Consider the following 24,953-nt stretch of genomic DNA (forward strand, 5'->3'; position numbering starts at 1 on the left):
TTTGTCCATCGCTGGCTTCCGTCGTTATCGAGCAAGTATGGCCGTCTGGTTGTGGCTTCGCTGTGTTTTCGGGCCTCACTTGCAACGAATTCATCGCCACCCGCACCCAAATTGGCCCCACGGACGAGTGGTCAGGACGGTAGGAGCATGCACGTCATTTCGCGTTCATTTCGACGCGACTCACTCCACAATCGAAACCATTTTGGCGGCTGTTAGCTGAACATGTCGCTCCCGGGCTCCTACATGCGGAAGTGCCAAATGTTTATCAATGAGCACTTGCTGACGTAAGATAGTTAACGTTAAAAATAAACAATGAATGAAACGAATGACATGAAGCATTATCCTTGTTTGCATTTGATGTTTTACTGGTTTTCACCGTTTAAGTTCGCTAGCGTTCTCAATGACATCGAGCTAATGCTAACGTTAGCATGATGTGCAGTTTGTAGTTTGATCAGATAACCTGACGGCCAGGTGATAAGTAGATAGAGTTCACTTTGTTTATGTAACACTTTTTAGGGAAATGACTCACAAAGTGCTTCAAATGCTAAAGGCAGTCATAAATATAGAAAAAACAGAATCACAATATTTTACAAGAAAAAAAATCGATTAAATGAAATAAAATGACTGAAAATCAAAACAAATAAAGAATTAATCGAGTCTTACTGTAATTCTCGCCTAATTCAGTAATTTAGATAAAATTGGAAAATGCAATATGTATGGCAAAACTGTTTGAATGTTGATTAAATGGTATCCACCCACTTTGTACAGGGATGGAACTACCAGCCAGGGAGTTTGGAGAAACACACCGACAGCATTCTGGGTTGGGTCAGTATTAGGTGTCCTGTATTGTCACATTATACAGTTTCACATCTTTGAATTTAATGTCAGACTCAGTGTATTTTTCCCCCCCATTGAGGCCAATGATGATGTTGATGATTCATGTGTTTTTGTGTCTTTCCTGCAGGCTTCAGCTGTGTGGTATCTGTCCTATTGCAGCTCTCCATTACTGCTATGCTATCTGTATGGAAAAGGTAAGAAAAAAATGACATTCACACACAATAACTTATGTTATGAAATACATGTGAACTGTAACGTTGAATATGAATATATTGTTGATGTTTTTTGTTGGTCGTGTGTGTGTGTGTGTGTGTGTGTTTTTTAGGGTATATCTGCAGCAGCAAGTTGGCGCCAGTGAGTCAATACGTGGCCACGACGCTGCTCTGTCTTCTCGGCGTGGCGTGTCTCCGAGGTAGGTGAGGCCGCGCAAATGTACAGTCGACATTTTCATAATGCTAGCAAACAGTTTGCATGATATACTGCCACCTGCTGGCCGTTTTTTGTAATAACTTCCATTGCTTTAAGCAACCTCTTCAGGTCAGAGGCTGCATCAAAGCCTTCTGTATGCTCTTGCGTAAAAAACAAAAAAACAAAAAACAAAAAAAAACAACATATAAATACATATTTGGGAGTGAAGGTCAAAGTGTTAAAAAAACGTATTTACACGTTTTTGGGTTTGAATGAGTTAAAAATGATGCCATACCACTCCTGTAAAATGATTCCTATCTGGAAAGAGTCGTATGTTGCCTCACTCATATCTCAAGACACCTTTTTGTTTTCCTCTCTCAAGGCTGGGGAAGATGGAAGAACGCTCAATATCTTGAGTTTGTTTCCGTTTTGGAGGAGTCGAAGAAGAATCACTCGCCAGACAACAAGGTGAGCTCATGTCACGTTCAGCCAGGAATCGGCGAAAGGGATTTGAGAGTCAAATGTCCTTGTTTTCCGTTTCTTGTAGAAGAAGTTGCGATGCTACAACTTTGACTTCTCTCACTGGCCTGCAGATTTCAGCTGGACCGAAGTCAGCAACCCGTAAGCTGAACTGTCAATTTGAAATCATGTCCTGTTTTACAATAATTATGTGATTTAAATCTGATTAACTCATTTTCTCCCCAAAATGGATAAATACGTTCTATTTGAAATATTACCAAGCTCCCAAAGACATATTTATACGTTTTTGTTTTTGTTTTTGTTTTTTATGTTTTTTAAATGCTAGAGCATACAGAAGCCTTTGGTGCAGCTTCGGAACTGCAAAGAATTCTTGAAGCAATGGTAGTTATTACAAAAACGGCCAGCAGGTGGCAGCAGAGTATAAGAGATCAACCACGGCCATTTGCAAACAAGCTCTTTTCCCCACTGTTTTCAACAGATTTGTGAATAATGATGAAACTTAGCTGTATTCTAATGCTAATTGCTGCAAAACAAACAGATAGAAATATACTTTTTTTTGTTCCTAATGAAAGAAGAGACTCTAATCTTTCTTTTGGTAGGTTCCATGTTTTTATAACAATAGAAGACAATATTCTGTGGGCCTTGCAAAATCAGTCAAAATCCAGTAAAACAACCGGGAGCAAAGGGGGGGGTGCTTCGGTGAAAATGGCGGCCAGTGAATGAGTTAATTGACAAAATAGATTGATTTATGAAAATAATTGTTAGTCGCATCACTAAACCAAACATTTCTTCAGCTCCTCATTTTGATTTTGCCGATTTGCGCGACAGGAAGTTGACCAAGGCCGGCGTGTCGCTGCTGAAGCGCGATCCCCGACCGAGGGGGGCGGCGGACGCGGCGCTGCGCTCCGTGCGAACCCTGCCCTGCCACGTCGTCAGGTCTTTTGGTTTCGCTTGCTGATTTTTTTTTTTCCACGACACTTGGCCGTTTCCTACACTGCTGCGCCGGAGGCATCCTCACCATTTTTTTTTGTTTTTTGTTTTGGCTCCAGTTTCCTCATCGTGCACTCGTTCGGGAGGAGGATGCTGTACCCGGGCTCGGTGGGATTGCTGCAGAAAGCCATGAGGCCCATGCTGGAGCAAGGCCTGTCCAAGCTCATAGAAGAGGTAAAAGCGCACGTGCGGCCGAACCGACGCAGGCATCAACGCAGGTTGACTTTCAAAGTTATTGTGAGAATGTTTGTTTTTGTTTTTTTTATGTTTTTTTTTGTTTGTTTTGTTTTTGTTTTTGTTTTTTTTTAAAACAATGTTATAAATGAGGATGGGAAATGACTGTTTGGATGCTTGGGGCAAAATTTTGTTGCTCTATTTTTGACAAAAAAAGCCTTACATGGTGACATAAATAATACTAATAATAATAAGAAGAAGAAGGAATAATTTTTAAGTAATAAGTAATATAATAAGTTTTATAGTAATAAGTAATATGTTTTTATGTTTCAAATAATTATTAAGAAATAATAAGAGCCGTATTTTTCTTATGTATACATTTTTGTTATAAGCTACAATATGACGTTGCTGCTGTTGTTTTTGTAGTTATTGTTTCTTTTCTTTCTTTCTCTCTTTGTATTGGGTCAGATGTTTATATTTTTACTTGTTGTAATGTCTGTTTAGTGTTAAATATTTGTTGTCATTGTATATCTCCCTGTTGGTATTGTTTACAAAAAAAAAGAAAATACAAATCAAATATTTAATCACACATTAAAAAAACAACAACCTTGCTATACCTTAAACAAATAAAAGCCTTACTATAAATCATAACTTTTTTTTATAATAAAAATAAGCCATTTTTTTTAATAAGAATAAATAAATAAAAAGTCTTATTATACATCATGGTTTTATTTATTTATTTAAAAAAAGCTTTACAACATGGCTTTTATTGATTTATTTATGTATTTGCTTTTAAAGCTTTACTATACACTATGGCTTTTTTATTTATAAAAATAAATACCTTGCTATAAATCATGACTTTTTTTTTTTTTTTTAATAAGAAAGAAAAACCATTGTGTGTTTTTTTTTTTTTTTTTTTTTTTTTTTTTTTTTTTAAATAATAATACATCAATAAAAAGCCTTACTATACAGCATGGCTTTATTTATTTATATTGAAAAAAACTTTACATCGTGACTTTTTTTTAAATTAATTTATTAAAAAAAAAAAGCTTTACTATACATCATGGCTTTTTTATTTATAAAAATTACTAAATACCTTACTATAAATAATTGCATTTTTTAAATAATAAAAAAAGCCTTACTATACATCATGGCTTTTTATTAAAAAAAAAAAAAAAAAAGAGCCTTACTAAATACATAATGATTTAAAAAAAAAAAAAAAAAAAAAAAGCCTAACCATATGTGCATCATGTTTTGTTTTTTTTAATAAATAAAATATAAATAAAAGCCTTGTTATGCATCATTTTTTTTACAATTAAAAAAAACTTACTGTACATCATATTTATTTATTTTTTAAACCAAGAAAAAGAACATTTTCAAATCTCCTCTTTTTCAGCCCTAATCAATCAGCCAAAAATCCTGTGACTAAATCCGGTCAATCCTAACTCATTACTGTATATTAAAAGGAAGTCCAAAATCTTCCTTGCAGTTTGATGGCCAAAGGAACAAGCTGGTGGCCTGCGACGGCAACCAGATCGACACCATGTTTGTGGACCGCAGGGGACGCGGCGGAGATAAAGGTCGCACACTGGTAAGTCGCTCGGCGTCTTGTTTGCGTTGCGGGTGAGTCACGCGTGCGTCTTCTTCGCGCCTCAGGTCGTCTGCTGCGAGGGCAACGCGGGCTTCTACGAGGTGGGCTGCATGAACACCCCGCTGGAGGGTGAGAACTCATCAATCGCACATCCGTCCACACGTCGGCCATTTTCCGATTTTGAACCACGTTACGTTTGATGCAGGCGGCTATTCGGTCCTGGGATGGAACCATCCGGGCTTCGGAGGCAGCACGGTAAAAAGTCGCGTCGCTTGATTTCAACAGAAACTTGATTGCAGCAGAGGAAATGAAATGAAAGCAAAGCGACGTTATCAGATTGTTGAAGTCCAAATCTTAAAAAAAAAAATGTTTGTGTGTGGTTTTGGTGGCAGGGGGTTCCCTTCCCTCAGAATGAGGCCAACGCCATGGACGTGGTCATCCAGTTTGCCGTGCACAAGCTCCACTTTCAGCTCAGCGACATCATCGTCTACGCCTGGTCCATCGGCGGATTCACAGGTTTTTTCGATTTTACATTTGACATCATAACATGGATTTTTTTTCCATGCCTTGTAATTTACAGAGATGACATTTCACACACAAAAAAACCTAACTCTTATTAGGAATCAACAACAAAAAAATTCCATTTTTTTTTTACATTCCAAAAATGTAAATTAAAAAAAAAAAATAAATACAAACAAAATTCCAAAAATTAGTGCAAAAAAAAAAAAATCCAACTCTTGTTTGGAATAAAAAAAAATCTTTGTAATGTTTACCTTGTAAAAATGTGTTGACCAGTGTTATTTTTCGTGATGTCCAGGCTACAATTTTTTCGCATTCCAAAAATGACCCCCCCCCCCCCCCCCCAAAAAAAAATAATAAAATACAACCAAAATTCCAAACAGTAGTGAAAAAAAAAAAAAAAAACACGAACTCAACAAAAATATATTCTTGTAAAGTTACCGTGTAAAAATTTGCTGATCAGTGTTATTATTCAGCACGTCCAGGCTCCAATTTTTTCACATTCTATAAATGTCCCCAAAAAATATTACAAATAAAGAAGACTTGACTTGATGAATAAAATTCCAAAAGGTAGTGCAAAAAAAAAAAATTATTGTAAAGTTTACCTTGTAAAAATGTGTTGACCATTGTTATTATTTGGGACGTCCAGGCTACTATTTTTTTCACGTTCCAAAAATGTAAAAAAAAAACCCAAATACAAACAAAATTCCAAAAACTAGGGGAAAAAAAAAATCCACCAATCGGTCTATCCGTGGTTGCTGAATTGGTTCACCGTCTAGCCCCTCCAAAAACATTTTTGGCTTTATGTTTTTTAATTGGAAAATTAACACTCTTCCAGTCTTGTGTAATATAAAACTGTGCTTTGAGTTTTACTCAATTGATTCACTTTGATTGAAATGCAAGTTTTAACATCATCTGCTTGTTCTTCTCAACACTCGCATTCTTAAGACCCATGATTAGTGGGGAAAAAAAGCCAGAATATCTGCACAAAAAATGAAAAATACACCAGAATACCACCATATGTATACATTTGATTAAAAAAAGAAAAAAACAAACATGTTGCAAACAGTGACCTGCGATTTAATGAATGCACTCTCACCCCCCTTCCTCATTTGTATGCAGCCAGTTGGGCGGTGATGTCATACCCCGAGATCCAATCGGTCGTGCTGGACGCGTCTTTCGATGACCTCTTACCTTTGGCCCTCAAAGTCATGCCCGAAAGCTGGAGTGAGTTCTTCCTTCCGCTTTGCCTTTAGCGTTAGCATTAGCACGTGCTAACCCATTTGTGTTTTCTCTGTCAGGGCCGCTGGTTCAGTACACGGTGCGACAGTACATCAACCTCAACGTTTCCGAGCAGCTTCTCAAGTGAGTCCCACAAAGTGGTGTTATTCCAGTGCGGATGGGGAAAGCATCGATCTATCGGGCTGGTGTGACGTGTGCGCTTGCCTCCGCTCAGGTACCAGGGACCCGTGCTGCTCGTGCGCAGGACCCGGGATGAGATCATCACCACGTCGTAAGTCGCGCGTGCACACACACACACCATTCCCTCATTTTTTTTATTATTATTTTTTTTAATCCTCATATGCAGTAAAATGTTACAGTTTATAATTTTATTTATTTATTTATTAAAAAGCTGAACGGCGATGTATAATAAGGTGGAGGTTTTTTTTGTTTGTTTTTTAAAAAACGACCATGTAAAGCGTTGACCATGGGCGTAAGGCGTTTTTTTTGTTTGTTTGTTTGTTTGTTTTTTTAACAACCACGTAAGCTTTTTATTTTTAAGCAACCATCTATAGTTAGGTATTTTTTTTAATGACCATGTATATTAAGGCGTTTTTTTTGTTTTTTTAAACAACCATGTAGGCTTTTTATTTTTAAACGACCATCTATAGTTTGGTATTTTTTTTAATGACCATGTATAGTAAGGCGTGTTTTTTTTGTTTTTTTTAAACAACCATCTACAGTTAGTTTTTTTTTTTTTTAATGACCATGTATAGTAAGCCGTTTTCTTTTTTTGTTTGTTTGTTTTTTAAACAACCATCTATAGTTAGGTATTTTTTTAATGGCCATGTATGGTAAGGCGTTTTTTGTTTTTTTTAAACGACCATCTATAGTTAGGTATTTTTTAATGACCATGTATAGTAAGGCGTTTTTTGTTTTTTTTGTTTTTTTGTTTGTTTTTTTAAACGACCATCTATAGTTAGTTTTTTTTTTTAATGACCATGTATAGTAAGGCGTTTTTTTTTTTTTTGTTTGTTTTGTTTTGTTTTTTTGAAACGACCATCTATAGTTAGGTATTTTTTTTAATGACCATGTATAGTAAGGCGTTTTTTTTGTTTTGTTTTTTAAACAACCATCTATAGTTAGGTATTTTTTTTAATGACCATGTATAGTAAGGCGTTTTGTTTTTTTTTTGTTTGTTTTTTTAAACGACCATCTATAGTTAGGTTGTTGTTTTTTTAAATGACCATGTATAGTAATGCGTTTGTTTGTTTTTTGACCATCTATAGTTAGGTATTTTTTAATGACCATGTATAGTAAGGCGGTTTTTTTTGTTTGTTTTTTTAAACGACCATCTATAGTTTTTTTGTTTTTTTTAATGACCATGTATAGTAAGGCGTTTTTTGTTGTTTTTTTTTTGTTTTTTTAAACGACCATCTATAGTTAGGTTTTTTTTTTTTAATGACCATGTATAGTAAGGTGGGTTTTTTTTGTTTTTTTTTTAAACGACCATGTATAGTAAGGCGTTTTTTTTTAATGACTATGTATAGTAAGGTGTTTTTTTTTTGTTTTTTAAACGACCATGTATAGTAAGGGTTTTTTTTTGTTTTTTTTATATAAACGACCATGTATAGTAGGGGTGTTAAAAAAAATCGATTCGGCGATATATCGCGATACTACATCGCGCGATTCTCGAATCGATTCAATAATAGGCAAAATCGATTTTTTTTTATTTATTTTTTTTTTATTTTTTATTTTTTTTAGGATTCACACCTTAAGCATGGAAGAATGTTATATGAACGGAACATTAAGCCTTAATATTTTATTTTAATGCTGTTCAAACATGAAACAGATTACAACCTCTATAAGACTGAAATTTCAGATAAATAAATAATACATTTTCATATAAATCTTACACTCTACAAGCTTACTGATTAGTATTTTCTAAATTTGAATGAAAAAAAATCGCAACAATCGACTTATAAATTCGTATCGGGATTAATCGGTATCGAATCGAATCGTGACCTGTGAATCGTGATACGAATCGAATCGTCAGGTACGAGGCAATTCACACCCCTAATGTATAGTAAGGCGTTTATTTTGTTTTTGTTTTTTGTTTTTTAAACGACCATGTATAGTAAAGCGTTTTTTGTTTTTTTTTTGTTTTTTATATAAACGACCATGTATAGTAAGGAGTTTTTTGTTGTTTTTTTGTTTTTTTTAAACGACCATGTATAGTAAGTTTTTTTTTGTTTTTTGTTTTTTTTTAAACAACCATGTATAGTAAGGCGTTTTGTTTTTTTTAACGACCATCTATAGTTAGGTTGTAGGGCTGCACAATATATCGAAAAAATATCGATATCGCTATGTTCAGCAAGTATATCGCATATCGCATGTTTTTCTAATATCGTGCAGCCCTATTAGGTTGTTTATTTTTAATGACTATGTATAGTAAGGTGTTTTTTTTGTTTGTTTTTTAAACGACCATGTATAGTAAGGGTTTTTTTTTTTTTTTTTTTTTTAAACGGCCATGTATAGTAAGGTTTTTTTTTTTTTTTTTTAAACAACCATGTATAGTAAGGCGTTTTGTTTTTTTAAACGACCATGTATAGTAAGGCGTTTTATTGTTTTTTTTTAAATGACCATCTATAGTTGTTTTTTTGTTTTTTAATGACTATGTATAGTCAGGTGTTTTTTTGTTGTTTTTTTTAACGACCATGTATAGTAAGGTGTTTTGTTTTTTGTTTTTTTTAAATGACCATGTATAGTAAGGCGTTTTTTTGGGTTTTTTTTTAAACGACCATCTATAGTTAGGTTTTTTTTTTTAATGACTATGTATAGTCAGGTGTTTTTTTTTGTTTTTGTTTTTTTTAACGACCATGTTATACATCATGGCTTTTTTTAATTTAAAAAAATAAAATAAAATCCTGACTATTCATCATGGCTTTTTTTTTTTTTTTTAATTAAAAACAGACTTAGTAAACATCATGGCTTTCATTTCAAGATTTATTTTATTTCTTCTGTTAGAAGTCCCGATGACGTCATGTCCAACCGAGGAAACGACCTCCTGCTCAATCTGCTGCAGTTCAGGTTAGCGCTGATACGTGTTTGCAGTCTTCCCAGTTACACGCACACACACACACTCGTGCAAACGTTGGCATCATGCATGCATGCATCGTGACCTCGGCAGGTATCCCAAAATAATGAGCAAGGACGGGGTGCAGGTGGTCCGGCAATGGCTGGGTGCCTCCAATCACGTGGAGGAAGGTAAGCAGCAATATGACGGTGCTAGAAACAAAAATCGTTCGCAATTGTACAACAACAACAAAAAATAAATATATACAAACTTGCAAGTATTTGTCGCCATGCAGCATCCGTCTACAGCGGCTACCAGGTGGACGACGACTGGTGCACGTCCGTGTTGCTGTCGTACGAGAGCGACATGGACGTGAAGTTTCCCTGGAATGTCGGTAAGCGTCTTCATCGTCGTCGTCATCATCATCATCGCAGTCAGGTGACGCTGTCATGTTTCGCCAGGTGAAGACATGACCGTCGAAGGGAAGCAACAGCTTGCTCTTTTCCTGGTAAGGAAATCCATGTGTGCCTTTAAGGGGCGTGGCCGACCGAGTGACGAGCCTCTGCTCCTGCCCAGTATTTGGATTTGTCCATTTGGCTCTTTTTTTTTTCCACTTCAATAATCAGCAGGTGCCCGTTTGTGGGCATTAATATGAGCCATTTATTTTTTCACGCTTCACTCATGTGGTTCGATATTATGGAGGACCAAAACTGACAAAATTCAAAACAAGTGACTAAATAAATAAATGACTAATGACTAATGACTATACTTCAAAAATTATACCCAAAAAATATATATAAATGGAAATAAAATAAAATAAAAATAATAAAAAAATATATAAAAATAAAATAAAATTTTGACAGTTTCGGTCCTCTATAATATATAACGCACACTTGCAAACTAGAAATTTAGGTTATTAGGTGTACCTAATAAAGTGTCTGCTGCATCTTGAGACACTTCAACAATTACAACTATAAGAACCTCTTTTTTTTTTTTTTTTTTTCTCTCTCTTTTAATGCCCTCTCTCTGTCTCCATGGCAACCATCTCACCTGTGCTCCAGGCCCCTCCTGACTGCTGTAATATATTTCCTTGGCAGCCGGCCTGGCTTATTGAAGTCATTTAACATGAAAGGGAGCGGCGTGCCATCAATTACAGCTCGAGCGACGCTTCCCCGCCATCCGTTCACCTCCGGTTTAAAAAAAAAAAAAAAAGTGAGAAAAGAACAAGTAGTGAAAAATCATTTGTTTTCTCTTTCCCTACCGGAAGGCTCGCAAGCACATGAGGAACTTTGAGACGACGCACTGCACGCCGCTGCCCGCGTCCGAGTTCCGCCCCCCGTGGAAGCTGTAGAGACGACCCATCGGAAACGGCGTCACCCTCGGCACCATGTCGTGACTTGTTGCGTTTTGTTTTTAAAGTGGAAGTGCTGCTGTGCTGGTAGCCCACAACTAAATTATTACTTTTTTTTTTTTTCTAAAGAAATGCACATTTGTTTTTTTGCCATCCTCAGCTACCTCTTGGGGAAAAAAAATACAATTATTTCTTCCATTTTGTTATCCTGTATGACTTGTGAAATATGAAGAATAAAGTCTTTCAATAAGGGACTCGGCTGTTTTGTGGTTTTTGGCTTTTTTTGGGGGGGGGGTGAAAAGTTTATCAAAGACATTTTCTAGAAAAAGTCAACAGTGTTGCAAACTATCCCAGCCCATAATAGCACCTTTGAGCCATACAATACGACAATAGAAAGATATTAAAGATATTCCTTTTAAACTGACTAACTTTTAGTCACGGAATGTTTTTATCTTGCACTTTCATCTCTTTTGAGAATTTTTATTTCAACAGTTTATCACCCCCCTTGAGAAATCTTTACTTGTGCTCCCTTATTTATTTATTTATTTTTTGTCGTGATCGTTAAGTCGCGCCTCCTGTACCAAGTACACACTTTATCTCTGATAGAATTTCTTTCCTGCTTATTTTCTGAAAATATATTTCTCAAACTTTATTTTATTGTGCTTATTTCTCAAAATGATGCAACTTTCACTCCAAAATGTGACCCCCCCCCCCCCCCCCCCCCCCACCCTTTTTGAAAAAACGCTACTTCTGGTGGGAAAAATTACTCGTGGAAATATGAGGGGTTTTTTTGAAAATATTTAAAAATAAGAGTTTTTCCAATTCACATTTAAGGAAACAAGTCGAAACTGATTTTCTTCAAAATTGATCATTTTTCTTGAAAGCTTTTTTTTTTTTTTTTTTTTTAATATACCTCTCGAAAATTAAGACTTACTTGGAAAATATCTGAAGAAAAAAATTTAAATCTAAAGTGAACAAAATTATAAATTGATCTTGAAATTTAGCCACAAAATTATGACTTACCTAATTAAAAAAAAAAAATCACTTTCCTAAAAAAAATAAAAATTACTAAAAATATACCAGTAACTCAGCTCTCTGAAAATACTTAAAAAAAAATTAAAACTATTTTGTTTATGTTACAACTAATTTCTAGATCATTTTGTTCCCTCATAGCATGTAGGGAGGAGAAAAATAAATAAATAAATAAAAGACTACATGATTACATGATACACTGATTTTCTTTTATCTAATTTCTTTTTGACATGATCCTCTTTGAACAAAAACTAAAAATCTAACCTAATAACGATGCATTACATCATCTTGCTAAAGTTGTCCATGGCTTCTTTAACTTTATCCAACTCTGTCTGACTCTGCCGCAGCTGAAACAAAAAGAGACGTAACGAGCGCTTGTTAGCAGCTAACATGAAAGTGGAGAAAAGGGAAAAAAAACAAAAACAAAAAAAAACACCACCACGAGGTTATCGTCACCTTTTCGGCGTCCTGCTGCTGCACCTTGAGCGGCACCTTTTCCCTGTAGTCGCTCTTGGCCATCTTGTCGTGCAGCTTTTCCATCAGTTTGTCCAGCTCGCCTTTCTTGGCGTGCAGCTTGCACAACTCTTTGTCCACGTCGATGAGACCCTGACGTCACCCACGACAACAACAAAAGCTTCACTTTGGGTGGATCAAAACGCAAACAAAAACACGAGGACCGTCGTGTGGACGTTCACCTTGATCATGAGGTTGACGGTGCATCGGTCGGACGCGATGGCCACAGCGCAGCCGGCCGGCACCGCCTGCTCGGCGCTCAGGGGGACGACGGCCTGGCAGGAGGACAGAGTCTGGATCTGCACGTTGGACGCCTGCACCAGGGACGCCGTGGCCGAGTCCGCGCACTGGAGGTAACCTAACCCACAAAAAGTATGCAGACTTTTATTTATTTATTTATTTATTTATTCTGTGCGCGGGTCCACTTACAGTCGGCTCGGGTCTTGGTCAGGTTGTAGTCGGCCCTGAGCGAGCGGATGGTCTTGACCACGTTCATGACGAAGTCCATGTTGCGGTCCACCTCGTCGCTGTTCCAGCAGAACTGCAAACACAAAATGGTCACCCATGGATTCAGGATTGGTGTCAAGGAAGTAAGGACAAATGACACATCTTAAAAATCCCAAAACATATAAACTTTGTCCTGCACTCCCGAATGTTTTTTTTTTTTTTTTTTTTTTTTTTTTTATATGATAGAGCACACAGAAGGACTTTGCTATAGCTTCTGACATGAAGAGGTGGCTTAAAGCAATGGTCATTATTACCAAAAAAAAAAAAAGAAAAAAAAAAAAAAACTAATAAAAAAAAAAGCCTATACAATCATGGCTTTTTTTATTTATAAAAATAAATAAATACATTACTATAAATTGTGGCTTTTTTTAATAATTAAAAAAAATACCTTACTATACATCATGGCTTTTTTATTTCTAAAAATAAATAAATGCCTTACTATAAATTACCCTCCCAAATAAATAGGAAATGGACACATGATATCGTCAGTGCGGCACGAATACGAGTCATTCTTCGCAGAGGATAAAGAAAATATGATGGTGGGTACAGTTACATCATCTGATTATGTGTTTCTGCACCATTTGTGTTCAAGCCGTTCTTGAAAGAGTGAAAGCACTGCAAAATAGATGCTATTTAACATTAGCATTCACGACTAAAAAAAGCTAAGCTATGTGGTTCTTTTCTGCACAACTGGTAATAAGCATCCGGAAGTTCACATGCTGGTCTCGCTCACCTCTTGCGCGTCGGGATACGGTGTGACGGAGATGCTGGGGGGGTCTAGCTGCGGCCGTCTCCGCGGCAACCTCTGATAGAGCTCCTCGGTGACGAAGGGCATGACGGGCGCGAGCAGGCGCAGGCCCACGTCCAAGCACGTGTACAAGGTCTGTCTGCACACGCCGGCTTGCTTCTCCTCCCCTTCTTTGCCGAAGACGGGCTTCACGCTCTCCTGCCGGAACAAAAAAAAAAAAAAAAAAAAGGTGATGATGATGAGAGGAAACGTGACGATGGGTGGGGGGAGGAGTAAACGTGGGTTACCAGGTAGACGTCGCAGAGCTCGTAGAGCCAGAAGTTGTAGATGGCGGTGGTGATGGCGGGGAAGTCGTACGCCTTGAAGCCGGCGTCGCACAGGCAGACGGCGGCGCTCAGCCTGGAGAGAATCCAGCGGTCCGGGACGCTCTCCTCGCCGCACAGCTGACAGGAAAAAATAAGTCAAGTCAAGTCAAGTCATCTTTATTTATATAGCGCATTCAAACTTCAGTTGGATTCTACTTTTTAGCACTTACACATTTGCATTATATTAAGAATTTTTTGGGGGAAAAGTTTAATTTAATTGTATTAGTTCTTAAAATTAAAGTCAAATAAAAAAAAATAAAAAAAAATGAAAAATAAATATAAAATAAAAATAAAGAAATATTTTAAATAAATAATAAAATAAAAAATGTAAAAAATAAATACAAATTCATTCATTCTAGCACTCAACCGACTTGGGCTTTCTCTGAAGGTACGAAGTTGTCCCCAAGCGTCTTCATGGCAAACTTGACGGCGTTCCACAGCTTGTTGCAGAAGTGACGATAACCCAGGATGCGATTGACATCCAGGTTGATGTCTCTGCCTGAAGAAAAAAAAAATAGATAAAAAAAATAGAAATACACACACAAAACACAAATGTTAATGTGAAAATACCCCAAAACTCCTATAGACGATTTAGTGTTGTTGTGCTAATTGAGGTCAACATGACGGAAAAGAAAGAAAGTACTTCTTGTAATCGTCATTTGAAATCCGATTCACTATTCGTGTTGACCATGCAAAAATAAAGACGTCACAGTCCTACAATAAAAAAAAAAAAAATCCAATTTCATCAAAATAGATAGGACCACTCACTAATGCTATGTTAAATATACGGGCTCTTAACTCATTTGCTCCCAAAAACGTATAAATACGTTCTATTTTACACATGCTCCCAAAGACATATTTATACGTTTTATTAAATAGTGATATTACAACTTAAAACTACTGTCGAATGCACATTTGCAGTTGGGCTCCCGCAAATTTGCATGATTCAAGATTTTTTTTTTTTTTTTTTTTTTTAAATATTGATTATTATTTATATTTTTGTCATTTATAATTATATAATTTATAAAATAATTTTTATAATTTAGAATTTAGAATTTAAATTATCATTTTATTATATTTTCCCCATTTACACACATAAAAGATTTGGTCTAGCTTCCATCAAAATATTTGTGCCACTCGTTCACCTTGGCTGGTGTACGCGCACAGGGCGAATCGGAGGGCGTCTGTGCCGCACTCCGGGATGCCGTTGGGGTAGTCCGACTTCTGGCCCTGCTTGGCTCGCTCCACCTCCACCGGGTCCAAGTTGCTGTACGTGAGCTGCGCGTGCAGACCCTGGAGGAGTATTTAAAAAAAAAAAAAAAGCTTAGCAACAACAACAATCTGGCACGCAACAAGTGCTTCAGAAGTGCTCCAGTGCCCTCTGGTGGCCAGCTCTGTCAACAACGGTCCTCCAGGCTGGTAAAACTCATGACGGATGGCTTCAATAAAAGCTCTTTGGGTTGCTTAATAAAGCTTCGAGAAGAGGATGCTTCTCGGGGGAGCGATGTGAGGGAAAAAAAAAAAAAAAAGACTGCGTGTGTGCGTGTGGTACGCTTCAAGCAGCGATTAGGATTCACCTCCAGGGAGATCCCGGTAATGACATCAAGAGGGTCGATGACGTTGCCAAGCGATTTGCTCATCTTCCTGCCGTGGGCGTCCCTCACAACGGCGTGCAGATAAACCTGTCGACATGCGACATCGTTGTTGTGGTCCTAATCGGGCTGAACGAGTGTTGTTGTCGTAGTGACCGCGCTCACCTCTTTAAAGGGCAGCTTGCCCGTCAGTTTGAGGCCCATCATCACCATGCGAGCCACCCAGAAGAACAGGATGTCGTGACCCGTCTCCAGCAAGGTGCCCGGGTAGAAAACACTCAAGTCCTGAGTCTTGAAGAAAACACAAAAACAAAACACAAACGAGTTTGCATTGGGACATAAAATGACATTTTGAAAAATGATGGCTTGAGTTAGATGCCAATTAATATTGTCACCTTCTTAAAATGTTTGTTTTTTTTCCCAGAAAACATCAAATACTGCATGAAATGCTGGTTAGTTATCGTCTACTTACTAATAATTTCATTTAAGGTCTAAAATTAAATCGAACGGGCGTGGTCTCGCCGCAATATGATTGGCTACTAGCAGAGATCACTCAATAAAGCTGTCTCTTTGCTGTTAATTATGAGAGAGGCCGGTCGCTTTTTACCCTCTCTTTAACTGAGCAGGGAAGGGAGGGCGAGCAGTGACTTTACAAACAAAAAGTGGGCAGACAGGGAGAGGGAGGGAGGAAGAAGAGAGCAACTGACTTGCTGTCAATTAAAGTGTGCATTCTACTTTATAATAAAAAATAAATAAATAAAAATTTAAAAAAGCCTAGGTGCCGACAGGTACTAATTAGCCCCAAGGACGACATGAGTATTCCATAGGTCCGTTCTAAAAATAGCTCACCAGTGATGTGATGCTGTTACTAAGAATTAAAATAAAAAAAATTTTTAATATTTATTTATTTATTTTTATTTATTTCAATATTTTCTTAAACAAATAGATTGTGCTCAATGTATTTTTTAATAAACTTATTATTCATAATAAACATACATACATATACATATATATATATATATACATATATATATATTTTTTTTTATTATCCCAAATATATTTTTTAAAACGGACATTTTAGAGCTGCAATTTTAATACTACAGCGTGTCAAGGTCTTGCCAAAGGTAAGCTATGTTGCCGTGTCTCTCCAGCAAGGAAAGCATTGGTGAAGAAAAACTCTCAGATCCCGAGTCTTTAAACAAGGAAAGGTGTAAATGTGTAAATATTTTGAATGGAAATGAAAATGACATTTCCACTTTAGTTTTGTGACTCAAATGAGCCTTTAAGCTTTTTCCCCGCTGTGCTAGAGTTGTTGTTTGTACCTCATTAGGCCAGCCGAAGATGGAGAAGGGGAAAATGCCAGATGAGAACCAAGTGTCCAGAACATCCTCATCTGAAACACAACAACAACTTATTAAATATTAAAGAGGATTTAAGCAGCTTGTTCACCCAGCCATTTATTTTCTAAGTGCTTGTTCTCATTAGGCTTGCGGGTTGAGCTATCCCGGCTAACTTTGGATAATAGGCAATGTACGCCCTAGACTAGCCAATTGCAGGGCACATCGACAACAAAACTACTGACTGGATTCTTCCCAACGGGGAAACAAAAAAAAACAAAAAAAGTTGCACTGTATTTCAAAATCGTAGGTAAAAAGTGACCTTGTCTGAGTGTAACTTTGTCAGGCGTCACATTGAAGCGCTTTGCCGCCTTCTCTCTGGCCTCCTCCATTGTTCTGCCGCTCACCCAGTAATGACCGTCAACATCCTGCAAGGACAGACGAGAAGAAATGCATCATCATAATCATAACATGCAAATGAAATAACCAACTATCGGGCATCTTACCTCTCCCGCTTTCACGGACGGGTCGTTGACAGTGATGAAGTAAGCGGGGATGCGATGACCCCACCACAGTTGCCGGGAGATGCACCAATCCCTGAGAGGAGCGCAAGGGGGACATGTGGCAGAAAACGGGCTTTTGTAATGGGAACAAATCTGGGTCGCCATGGTGACAAAACGTACCTTATGTTGTCCATCCAGTTGAACCAGGTCTTCAGGTGGTGGTCGGGGATGATTTTTAGGCGACCCTCCCGGACGGCGTCCGCCGCCTGCTTGCCCATGTCGGCGCAGTTCACGTACCACTGCGGCTTCAACAGCGGCTCCACGATGTCCTTTGAACGGCTACATACGCAAGCACAAATACACATTAATGCACACACATACACAAAATATAAAAATGTACACACATAAAAACTCAATATAAACTTTCAAATATCAGGAAAAAAAAATACAAACACAAAAATGGAGAAAAAGAAAAAACACCCAAAAAGTACAACAATAACCCACAGCAATAGACAAAAACCTCAGATGGAACAAAAAAAAAAAAAAAAAAAATTTTTAAATACAAAGACAGACAGAAAAAAACAGAAAACAGAAAAAACAAACAAACATCAAAACAGTTAAAAACCACAAAAATAGACAAAAAATAAAAAGTTTTTGCACAAGACAAAAACCTCGTATGGAAACAAAACAAAACAACATCAAATAAACACAAAAATCCAAAGACCAAAAAATAAAAAATAAAATAAAAAATCAAAATGACAAAAAACACAAACCAAAAATTTTTGCATACACAAAAAAACAACACACAAAAAACGAGAAATACAAAAAGTACACAAAGTATACAAACTACACACAAAAAAATTACAAAAATACAACCAAACACCATGAACACACACATTATGAAACCAAAATCTGCAGACAAAAACAAACTAAAAAAACAAACACACAACATACAAAAACCACAAAAAATGCAAATAAAATAAAACAAAAACAAAAATACAAAAACAGAAAATAAAAAACAAAACACGCAATACAAAAAATATACACATGACAAACACCATATAAAAACAAAAAACACTCAAATCAAAGACACAAAAAAAAGGAAAAAAGCACACAAAACAAAAACATATATAAAAAAATATATAAAAATAAAATAAATAATAAATAATAAAATAATATATAAAAAAATAAAAAATCACCACATACAAAACCGAACAAAGACCCAACCACATGCATATATGCGACAAGCGACTGTGCATCAGAATGAAATGTGAACTCCAACGCAGCCTCCTGACCTGCAGACGGGCACCACCATGGGGTTGTCTTTGACCTCTCTGAAGTGTCCTCTGTCCTTGAGCGCCTCCAGCACGGCTTGCCTGGCCTCAAAGCGCTTCATGCCCTACATCACAACAAGAAATGTTGGGCATAAAAATTGCCTGAGCGAGCACGTGCGGGGATCGCCGGCTTCTAACGAGCGGGTACCAGGAAGGGAGGGGGCACGTTAATGAGCAGGCCGTTCTCGTCCAGGATGTTGACGAAGGGCAGGCCGTGCCGCACGCCCACCTCGTAATCGTTATGGTCGTGGGCCGGCGTGATTTTCACGGCGCCTGAAGAGAGATGAGAAGGTATTCAACCAATTTATTACTCATTGAAAATCTCGCCTGTTTTTGTGCCATTTCTGAAACACCCCAAGACGGCGCTTAAGCATAAACGTAGTGCTTTGGTGTCATCTTGTGGCAACCGTTTTAGGTGGCATGTCAATTTCTGGTGTTTTTTTGTTTTTTTTCCGCTACTCTTGGCGCTGACTTTAATCGGCTCATGTGTATAAGTTCTCTTACCCGTCCCAAAGCTCATGTCCACAAAGTCGTCAAAAACCACCGGCATCTTGCGGTCGCAAAAGGGGTGCGTCACCATCTTGCCCTTCAGGTGTTGGTATCTGGAGTCGTCGGGGTGCACGGCCACCGCCGTGTCGCCCAGCATGGTCTCGATACGAGTGGTCGCGACGATCACCTCCTCGTCTGATGATGATGATAAAAATAGTCACCGACTTCATCTTGACGGCAATCGTTCTGCTGCAGTACCTGAGCCGTCCACTTTGTACGCGAAGGACACCAAGACCCCGAACTCCACTTTGTCTTTGTAGCCTGGCACGGGCAGCAACGTTCTCCCCGTCAGCTCCTTCTTGTCCACCTGGAAAGCAAGTGGCAATTTTGATTAACAGGGTTTTTCCCGTGTACAAAATTCAGAAGCGGCCACCCCCACCTTATTTACTCACCACCTCCAGCCTAAGTGACTGAAAATGAATGAATGCTTTAACATGGTAATAGTCATATTCTTATTGGAACTATTATTCTTATTATTGAAAAATGGAATTTATTATATGTTGCCTGTAAAAAAATGAAAGTGAGTTCCGTTAAAAGAAACACATTTTGCAACTTGCTGTTGACTGAAAATGGGCTCAGGTAACCGAATGAATGTCACATAACCAAACCTAGAAAACAGTTGAGCTGTGATTGGTTATCTCAGCCCTTATGATGTCATTTTCAGTCGACAGCAAGTTGCAAAATGTGTTTTTAAAGGTACTAATTGTACGTGAAAAACAATGAAAGTATCAAATTAATTATAGACGAAATATTAACTTTTTTTTTTGCTATAATGGGCTAAATAAGTGAAGTATCCCTTTAATATCAAATCGTTTTAATTCCCATGCTTTGCACCTCACCTCGATGTCTGAGATGGCGGAGTTGAGCGAGCAGGACCAGTTGACCAGCCTCTTGCTTCTGTAGATCACCCCCTCGTCGTGCATGCGGATGAAAGCCTCCTGCACCGCGTAGGAAAGTTTCTAGAAAGCAAACAAACAACAAAAAACAGTAGGTTAGGAAGGACGTTGTGCAAGCTTTTGGTGAAATGAGTTGAAAGATTCTGACCGGATCCATTGTGAAACATGCTCGGTCCCAGTCCAGAGAGGATCCCAGTTTCTTCAGCTGGTGGTAGATGCGATCTCCTTTTCTGTCAAAACAAAACAGTAGAAATAAGACAAAAGTTTCTCCCCGTTTCACTGCATGAAATCCTTAACTGAATCGAAAATAAATGTTTATCGTAAATTGAATCTACTCACTCGTTCTTCCACTTCCACACTTCCTCGACGAACTTGTCCCTGCCCAGGTCGTGGCGGCTCATGCCCTTGTCCCTCATCAGCTTCTTCTCCACCACCACCTGGGTGGCGATGCCGGCGTGGTCGCAGCCCGGGTTCCACAGGGTGGTCTCGCCGCGCATCCTGTGCCTGCGCGCGGACGGGAAGCGGGTCAACGCGCAACTTGCAATTCCGAGCGGCGGTTGCAGCCTGCGACGAGCGTTAAACTCGCCGTTACCATCTGGTCAGGCAATCCTGGATGGCGTTGGTGAGGGCGTGGCCCAGGTGGAGCGATCCCGTCACGTTGGGTGGCGGGATGCACATCATGAACATGCCGCTGGGGTTTGGATCGCTAATGTTTTGCCTCTGTTTAAAATGAGGGGACAGCAGTTCATTATTTTGTGGTCATATGACCTGAATACAGAAAATTCACAAGTAAATGCCTGTAAATGCCACTAGATGGTAGCAAATCGCTTTTCCCTAAAAGATAATGCTGGCCTGACTACATGAAGTTCCAACTTTCAGGTCAACATAGCTACTTGGTACCCGGATGCCACAAGATGGCGACGGTGCAAAATGTTTATATTCAGGATTTCAGAAATACTTTGTATTTCAATGTATACATATAATACTAATAAAATGAATTAAGCATTTTCTTACATGCAAACTAAAGAGATTTCTTCAAATATATTTTATTACTATAACATTACTTTTTTTTTTAAATATAAGTTTTAACCCTCTTGTATAGTTGAAAATTGACCGTATTTAAAGTTATTCTGGTGCAGTTTTTTTTTTTTGTTTTTTTTTTGTTTTTTACTTGCATTTTTTTTTTCCTTCTTTTTTTAGGATTGCTAAATGTTTAGTGGGTCAAAACAGGCGGGTTACAATAATATTTTAAAATTTGTGACAAGTGAAAGTAATTTAAATTGAATTACTACATTTAATTTAGCAGTTTAAAACTTAAAAAAACAAAAAACAAAAAAAACAACACACTGGATTGATACTCTTACAGGACAAAATAAAAACTGAACGCAAGATGTTTGTCAATATTACACAGGGAAGTCATTTACAACATTGGCGTGACAGACTTGCAATGATTCTTGCCATTTCAACTAGCAAATGTTCAAATGGGTTCAGCAGTAAACGTCTTCATGTCCATAAACCAAAGGAATTCCAATTACACTCTGTTGCTTCCAGAGTGGCAAAAAAAAAAAAGGGGGGGCATCAATTTGGAGGAAAAAAAGCACCCAGACGGTGCATTCTCGAGATGTGAAGCTACTACATGAGCAGATGCAAGGTCCTTACCCCGTATTCTGGCTTGAAAAATCCCTGCTTCTCCCACCACGGGTACCAAGCGGCCTCCACGTATTGCGGACTGTATGAGTCAGGCAGCGGACTGATGACATCTGACAGTACAGGTTGAAATATTCACTTGAGGCTAAAAAGGTAGTTCACGTTCTACATGTCATATGACTCCTCACTCGCGGGCTGAATAGATGAATGTACAGGACAGTAGTGCCTTGACTTGACAGTATTCTACTTTATAAAGACACTCATTATGAATAACAACTAAATAGAAGGCAGTACAGCATTGTGATTTCATGTTTGAGTGACGGTTGATATTGTGCTGACCCTGTACATTCATTTTAATGTAAACAATCTTTTTTTATTTTTTTGTGACTCACCTTTTTTCTCCCCAGCGGGAGTCGGAATGTTGTATGTGATGATCCCCAACTCCTTTTTCTCAGGTTTCACCTTTTTCTAAAAAAATGTTTTTTTAATAAAATAATAATAATAATAATAATAATAATAATAATAATAATAAAAAAATTGAAAGAGCGAATAAATCACACCTTTGATATTATTGTTAACAATGTACATTTCCTGTAATATTTGTTGCATTAATTTTACCATTTTTTCCCTATAATCGGTTAATATAAATTTATTTTTGCTTCAATTATTTATGTCATTAAATAAATGTGAAATTGATTTATTGGAAATAATAAAAATATTCATAAAAACAATTTTATGTGTAAGATTGTGTAATGACAAACATCTAAAATTTAGAGTATTTAGTAAAAATGAGAATTAAAATCATTTTACATTACACAACTTAACTCAACCCCGATCTACAAATGACCTAACCCATCTGTCTGTTTAAACAAAAACATCAAAGGTGGCCCTTGATCAGAAAAGTTTGTCCAGCCTGACCTGGACTTCTAAAAAGTGACATTTAGCCAGGTCGTACCTCCGTGGCTGGCATCGTCTTCTTCTTTGCCTCCATCTCCTTCTTCTGTTGGAACTTCTCCAGCTTTTCTCTCTTCTTTGCCTCCTTCTTCAGCTGCGCTTCAGTCTTTGGCGGCCCTGAAATAGTCAACATGTCAACATTTAGTCCCAAAAACAACAATACCCAACACACAAAATGTTATTTACCGACCATTGAGCGCATCTCGTGCCATGTCATCAGCAGCGTTGTTAGCAGCAGCAGCAGGACTAGCACAAACGTTGTTGGGCTCTACGTTTTTGTTCACCGGCGCCATCTTCTCACACAGAGTGACTTTCCCAAGCACTTTGATGAAGTGTGGCTGGTTGATGCAAGTGGTGAACCATCTAGTCAGGTTGGTCAATGCCTTCCTGTCGGACGGCTCCAGAGCCTGCACAAGTGTAACGGCAACAAGAGTGAGGATTCAGCCGAATAGGGAGAGGCAGACATGAGAATACGCACGTATTTGAAGGGCAGAAGAAGAGCCGAGGTCACGGCCATGTCGGCGAGGGTGACGCTCTCCCCCACTAGGTACGTACTTGGCTCCAGCATCTTATCCAGAACCTTCAGGACGCGCAACAGCTCAGCACGGGAAGTCTGCTGGAGCTGACATGTAAAAACCAAACGTCGGTAAAACTAACAGCACTAAATTACGCCACCCTAAAATGCGTCAAAGCGCCACTTTTCTATTCGACTATAACATGAAACTCTTCCTCCTCACTTCAACATAGTTCCTGGGCACAAAGACGCTACAAGATGGCATCCAAATCTAAGATACATACTAGGGCTGGTAAAAAGTTAATTAGGTCGACCAAAAAAAAAGTGTGGACACAAAATTTCGAGTCTCCCACCTTTTTGTCCAGCGTCACCCCCATGAGGGGAAAGACGACAGCGCAGGACGACGGGATGAGCTCGTTGTCGGCGAAGCTGAGCCACTGCCACACCTCGCTCTGCTGCTTAAAACCCGCGCCGGCCCTCTTCCCCTGCACGGCCAGGTACCAGGCCACTGCGTTGGCCCCGCTCAGCACGGTACCGCCCTCCCCGGCGCCCAGCACCAAAGCGGGAGTGGAGCGGGCGAAGAGAGCGGCGGGGGGGTCGTCAGTGACGGTCTTGACGCCAGACGATGGCCACGCCTCGGCGGCGAGGAGAGCCAGGACGCTCCGGAAATCATCGGGATGGGGGGACACGTAAAGAGTGGCCATCCCTGATGGAAAAACATTAAAAAAAAAACAATTTTTTTTTTAAAGTCCCTATTGTTTACTAACATCATCTTGTGGTCCTAGGAAGTAACCATAGATGTCTCCTCAGTATGGCTTTGAAGATGAAAAACTGTAGTGCTTCAATGAATATCGTAAATTGAACTTGAACACAGTAAAAAGAGATTCGAACTCATAACCTCTTGACTATGAGCAGACATGCCGACCACTAAGTACCACTTCCACATTTCGATTGTTTCATTAAAAAGTCATTGTGGTGGTGTATCAACTTACTTCCAAATATTTGAATACATAGTGTATTTGGCACAATAACTAAGAGGGTTCCTCCAATTGTATGTGTTTTATTGAAGTTGAAAGCGAAACAGTCTGAAGAAGAGCCGAGCAAGCCGCTTCAGCTTGATTGTCGGCACCTGTCAAAAGCTGACTCGAATCAAAGGCTAAGTTAGCTTTCGCTATAAAACAAAGTCAAACACAGTTTTAGCCACAATAATGTGCGTCACTCGTCAAGTAAGACGTTGATTAAAAGTGTTTCCAGGGATGGTACACGCGTGTCCACATGTGTGTTGCTCCTACCTTAGAAAGAAACTATAAGAGACGTTAGCCGGTCAAAATGCTGCTCGCTGCATGGGTTCTCTCACGCCACATTCAGCAATCTGATGCAATGAGACAACACTTCCGGGTTTCAGCCACCACTTCCGTCCCAGAACGGAATTCCCGAAATAAAAATTATTTCAATTTTTTTTTTTAACGCGGCTAAAATATCTATTGTATCGTGAATAAAATAGCCTTTAAAGACAGTCATTAATTGTAATGAATTTGTAGAAACTAATAAGTTACTGTCACTTTATAACACTGTACTGCGTTGATTTTTTTTTTTTTTTCCATATGCTGCCTTCAAGTGCTGTCGTAATTCTGGTAAATACCACATTGTCGAGTAGAAAACTGCACGTGGACGCCCCCTCATGTCGTATTTTCTACTGGACAACTGGAAATTTATTTTTGATACAGCGCGGAAGGATTTGTGAATGGCAAGAAATCTTGATACCCGAGTTTCCGAGTTGAGAGAACTATTCAACATGGCGGAGAGCGCTGAAGG

At 38.4% G+C, this 24,953-nt stretch overlaps 2 protein-coding genes and 1 long non-coding RNA gene across 3 annotated transcripts; 1 reads left to right on the plus strand and 2 right to left on the minus strand.

The window, feature by feature from the left end:
- The first annotated feature begins 2 nt into the window (after positions 1 to 2).
- Positions 3 to 10,901, plus strand: abhd16a (abhydrolase domain containing 16A, phospholipase). The gene is made up of 20 exons (XM_077526639.1): positions 3 to 139; positions 769 to 825; positions 965 to 1,031; positions 1,163 to 1,249; positions 1,628 to 1,713; positions 1,793 to 1,866; positions 2,554 to 2,661; positions 2,775 to 2,889; positions 4,379 to 4,480; positions 4,546 to 4,609; positions 4,686 to 4,735; positions 4,873 to 4,996; positions 6,122 to 6,226; positions 6,301 to 6,364; positions 6,456 to 6,512; positions 9,248 to 9,310; positions 9,411 to 9,487; positions 9,592 to 9,690; positions 9,758 to 9,804; positions 10,564 to 10,901. The coding sequence occupies exons 1-20, from the start codon at positions 38 to 40 to the stop codon at positions 10,645 to 10,647; spliced, it is 1,632 nt and encodes a 543-aa protein (XP_077382765.1). The 5' UTR covers positions 3 to 37; the 3' UTR covers positions 10,648 to 10,901.
- On the minus strand, positions 9,213 to 11,359 carry LOC144022127 (uncharacterized). Its single transcript, XR_013284266.1, has 3 exons — positions 10,558 to 11,359; positions 10,347 to 10,483; positions 9,213 to 9,801 (listed from the first exon to the last, which is right to left on the minus strand). It is a non-coding gene; the product is annotated as an uncharacterized LOC144022127 (long non-coding RNA).
- A 507-nt stretch (positions 11,360 to 11,866) lies between these two features.
- Positions 11,867 to 24,555, minus strand: vars1 (valyl-tRNA synthetase 1). Its single transcript, XM_077526638.1, has 29 exons — positions 24,431 to 24,555; positions 23,492 to 23,844; positions 23,103 to 23,246; positions 22,815 to 23,031; positions 22,626 to 22,741; positions 22,063 to 22,138; positions 21,683 to 21,783; positions 20,616 to 20,743; positions 20,363 to 20,527; positions 20,172 to 20,253; positions 19,967 to 20,086; positions 19,326 to 19,434; positions 19,083 to 19,262; positions 18,727 to 18,851; positions 18,540 to 18,643; positions 17,425 to 17,583; positions 17,248 to 17,338; positions 17,064 to 17,169; positions 16,727 to 16,797; positions 15,570 to 15,695; positions 15,390 to 15,494; positions 14,958 to 15,105; positions 14,184 to 14,311; positions 13,735 to 13,890; positions 13,433 to 13,645; positions 12,622 to 12,733; positions 12,375 to 12,550; positions 12,136 to 12,285; positions 11,867 to 12,026 (listed from the first exon to the last, which is right to left on the minus strand). Exons 2-29 carry the CDS (start codon positions 23,840 to 23,842, stop codon positions 11,958 to 11,960), a joined length of 3,828 nt encoding a protein of 1,275 aa, XP_077382764.1. The 5' UTR covers positions 23,843 to 23,844; positions 24,431 to 24,555; the 3' UTR covers positions 11,867 to 11,957.
- Between the last annotated feature and the right edge of the window lie 398 nt (positions 24,556 to 24,953).

The sequence above is a fragment of the Festucalex cinctus genome, chromosome 7, assembly GCF_051991245.1.
Source record: "Festucalex cinctus isolate MCC-2025b chromosome 7, RoL_Fcin_1.0, whole genome shotgun sequence".
Taxonomy (NCBI): domain Eukaryota; kingdom Metazoa; phylum Chordata; class Actinopteri; order Syngnathiformes; family Syngnathidae; genus Festucalex; species Festucalex cinctus.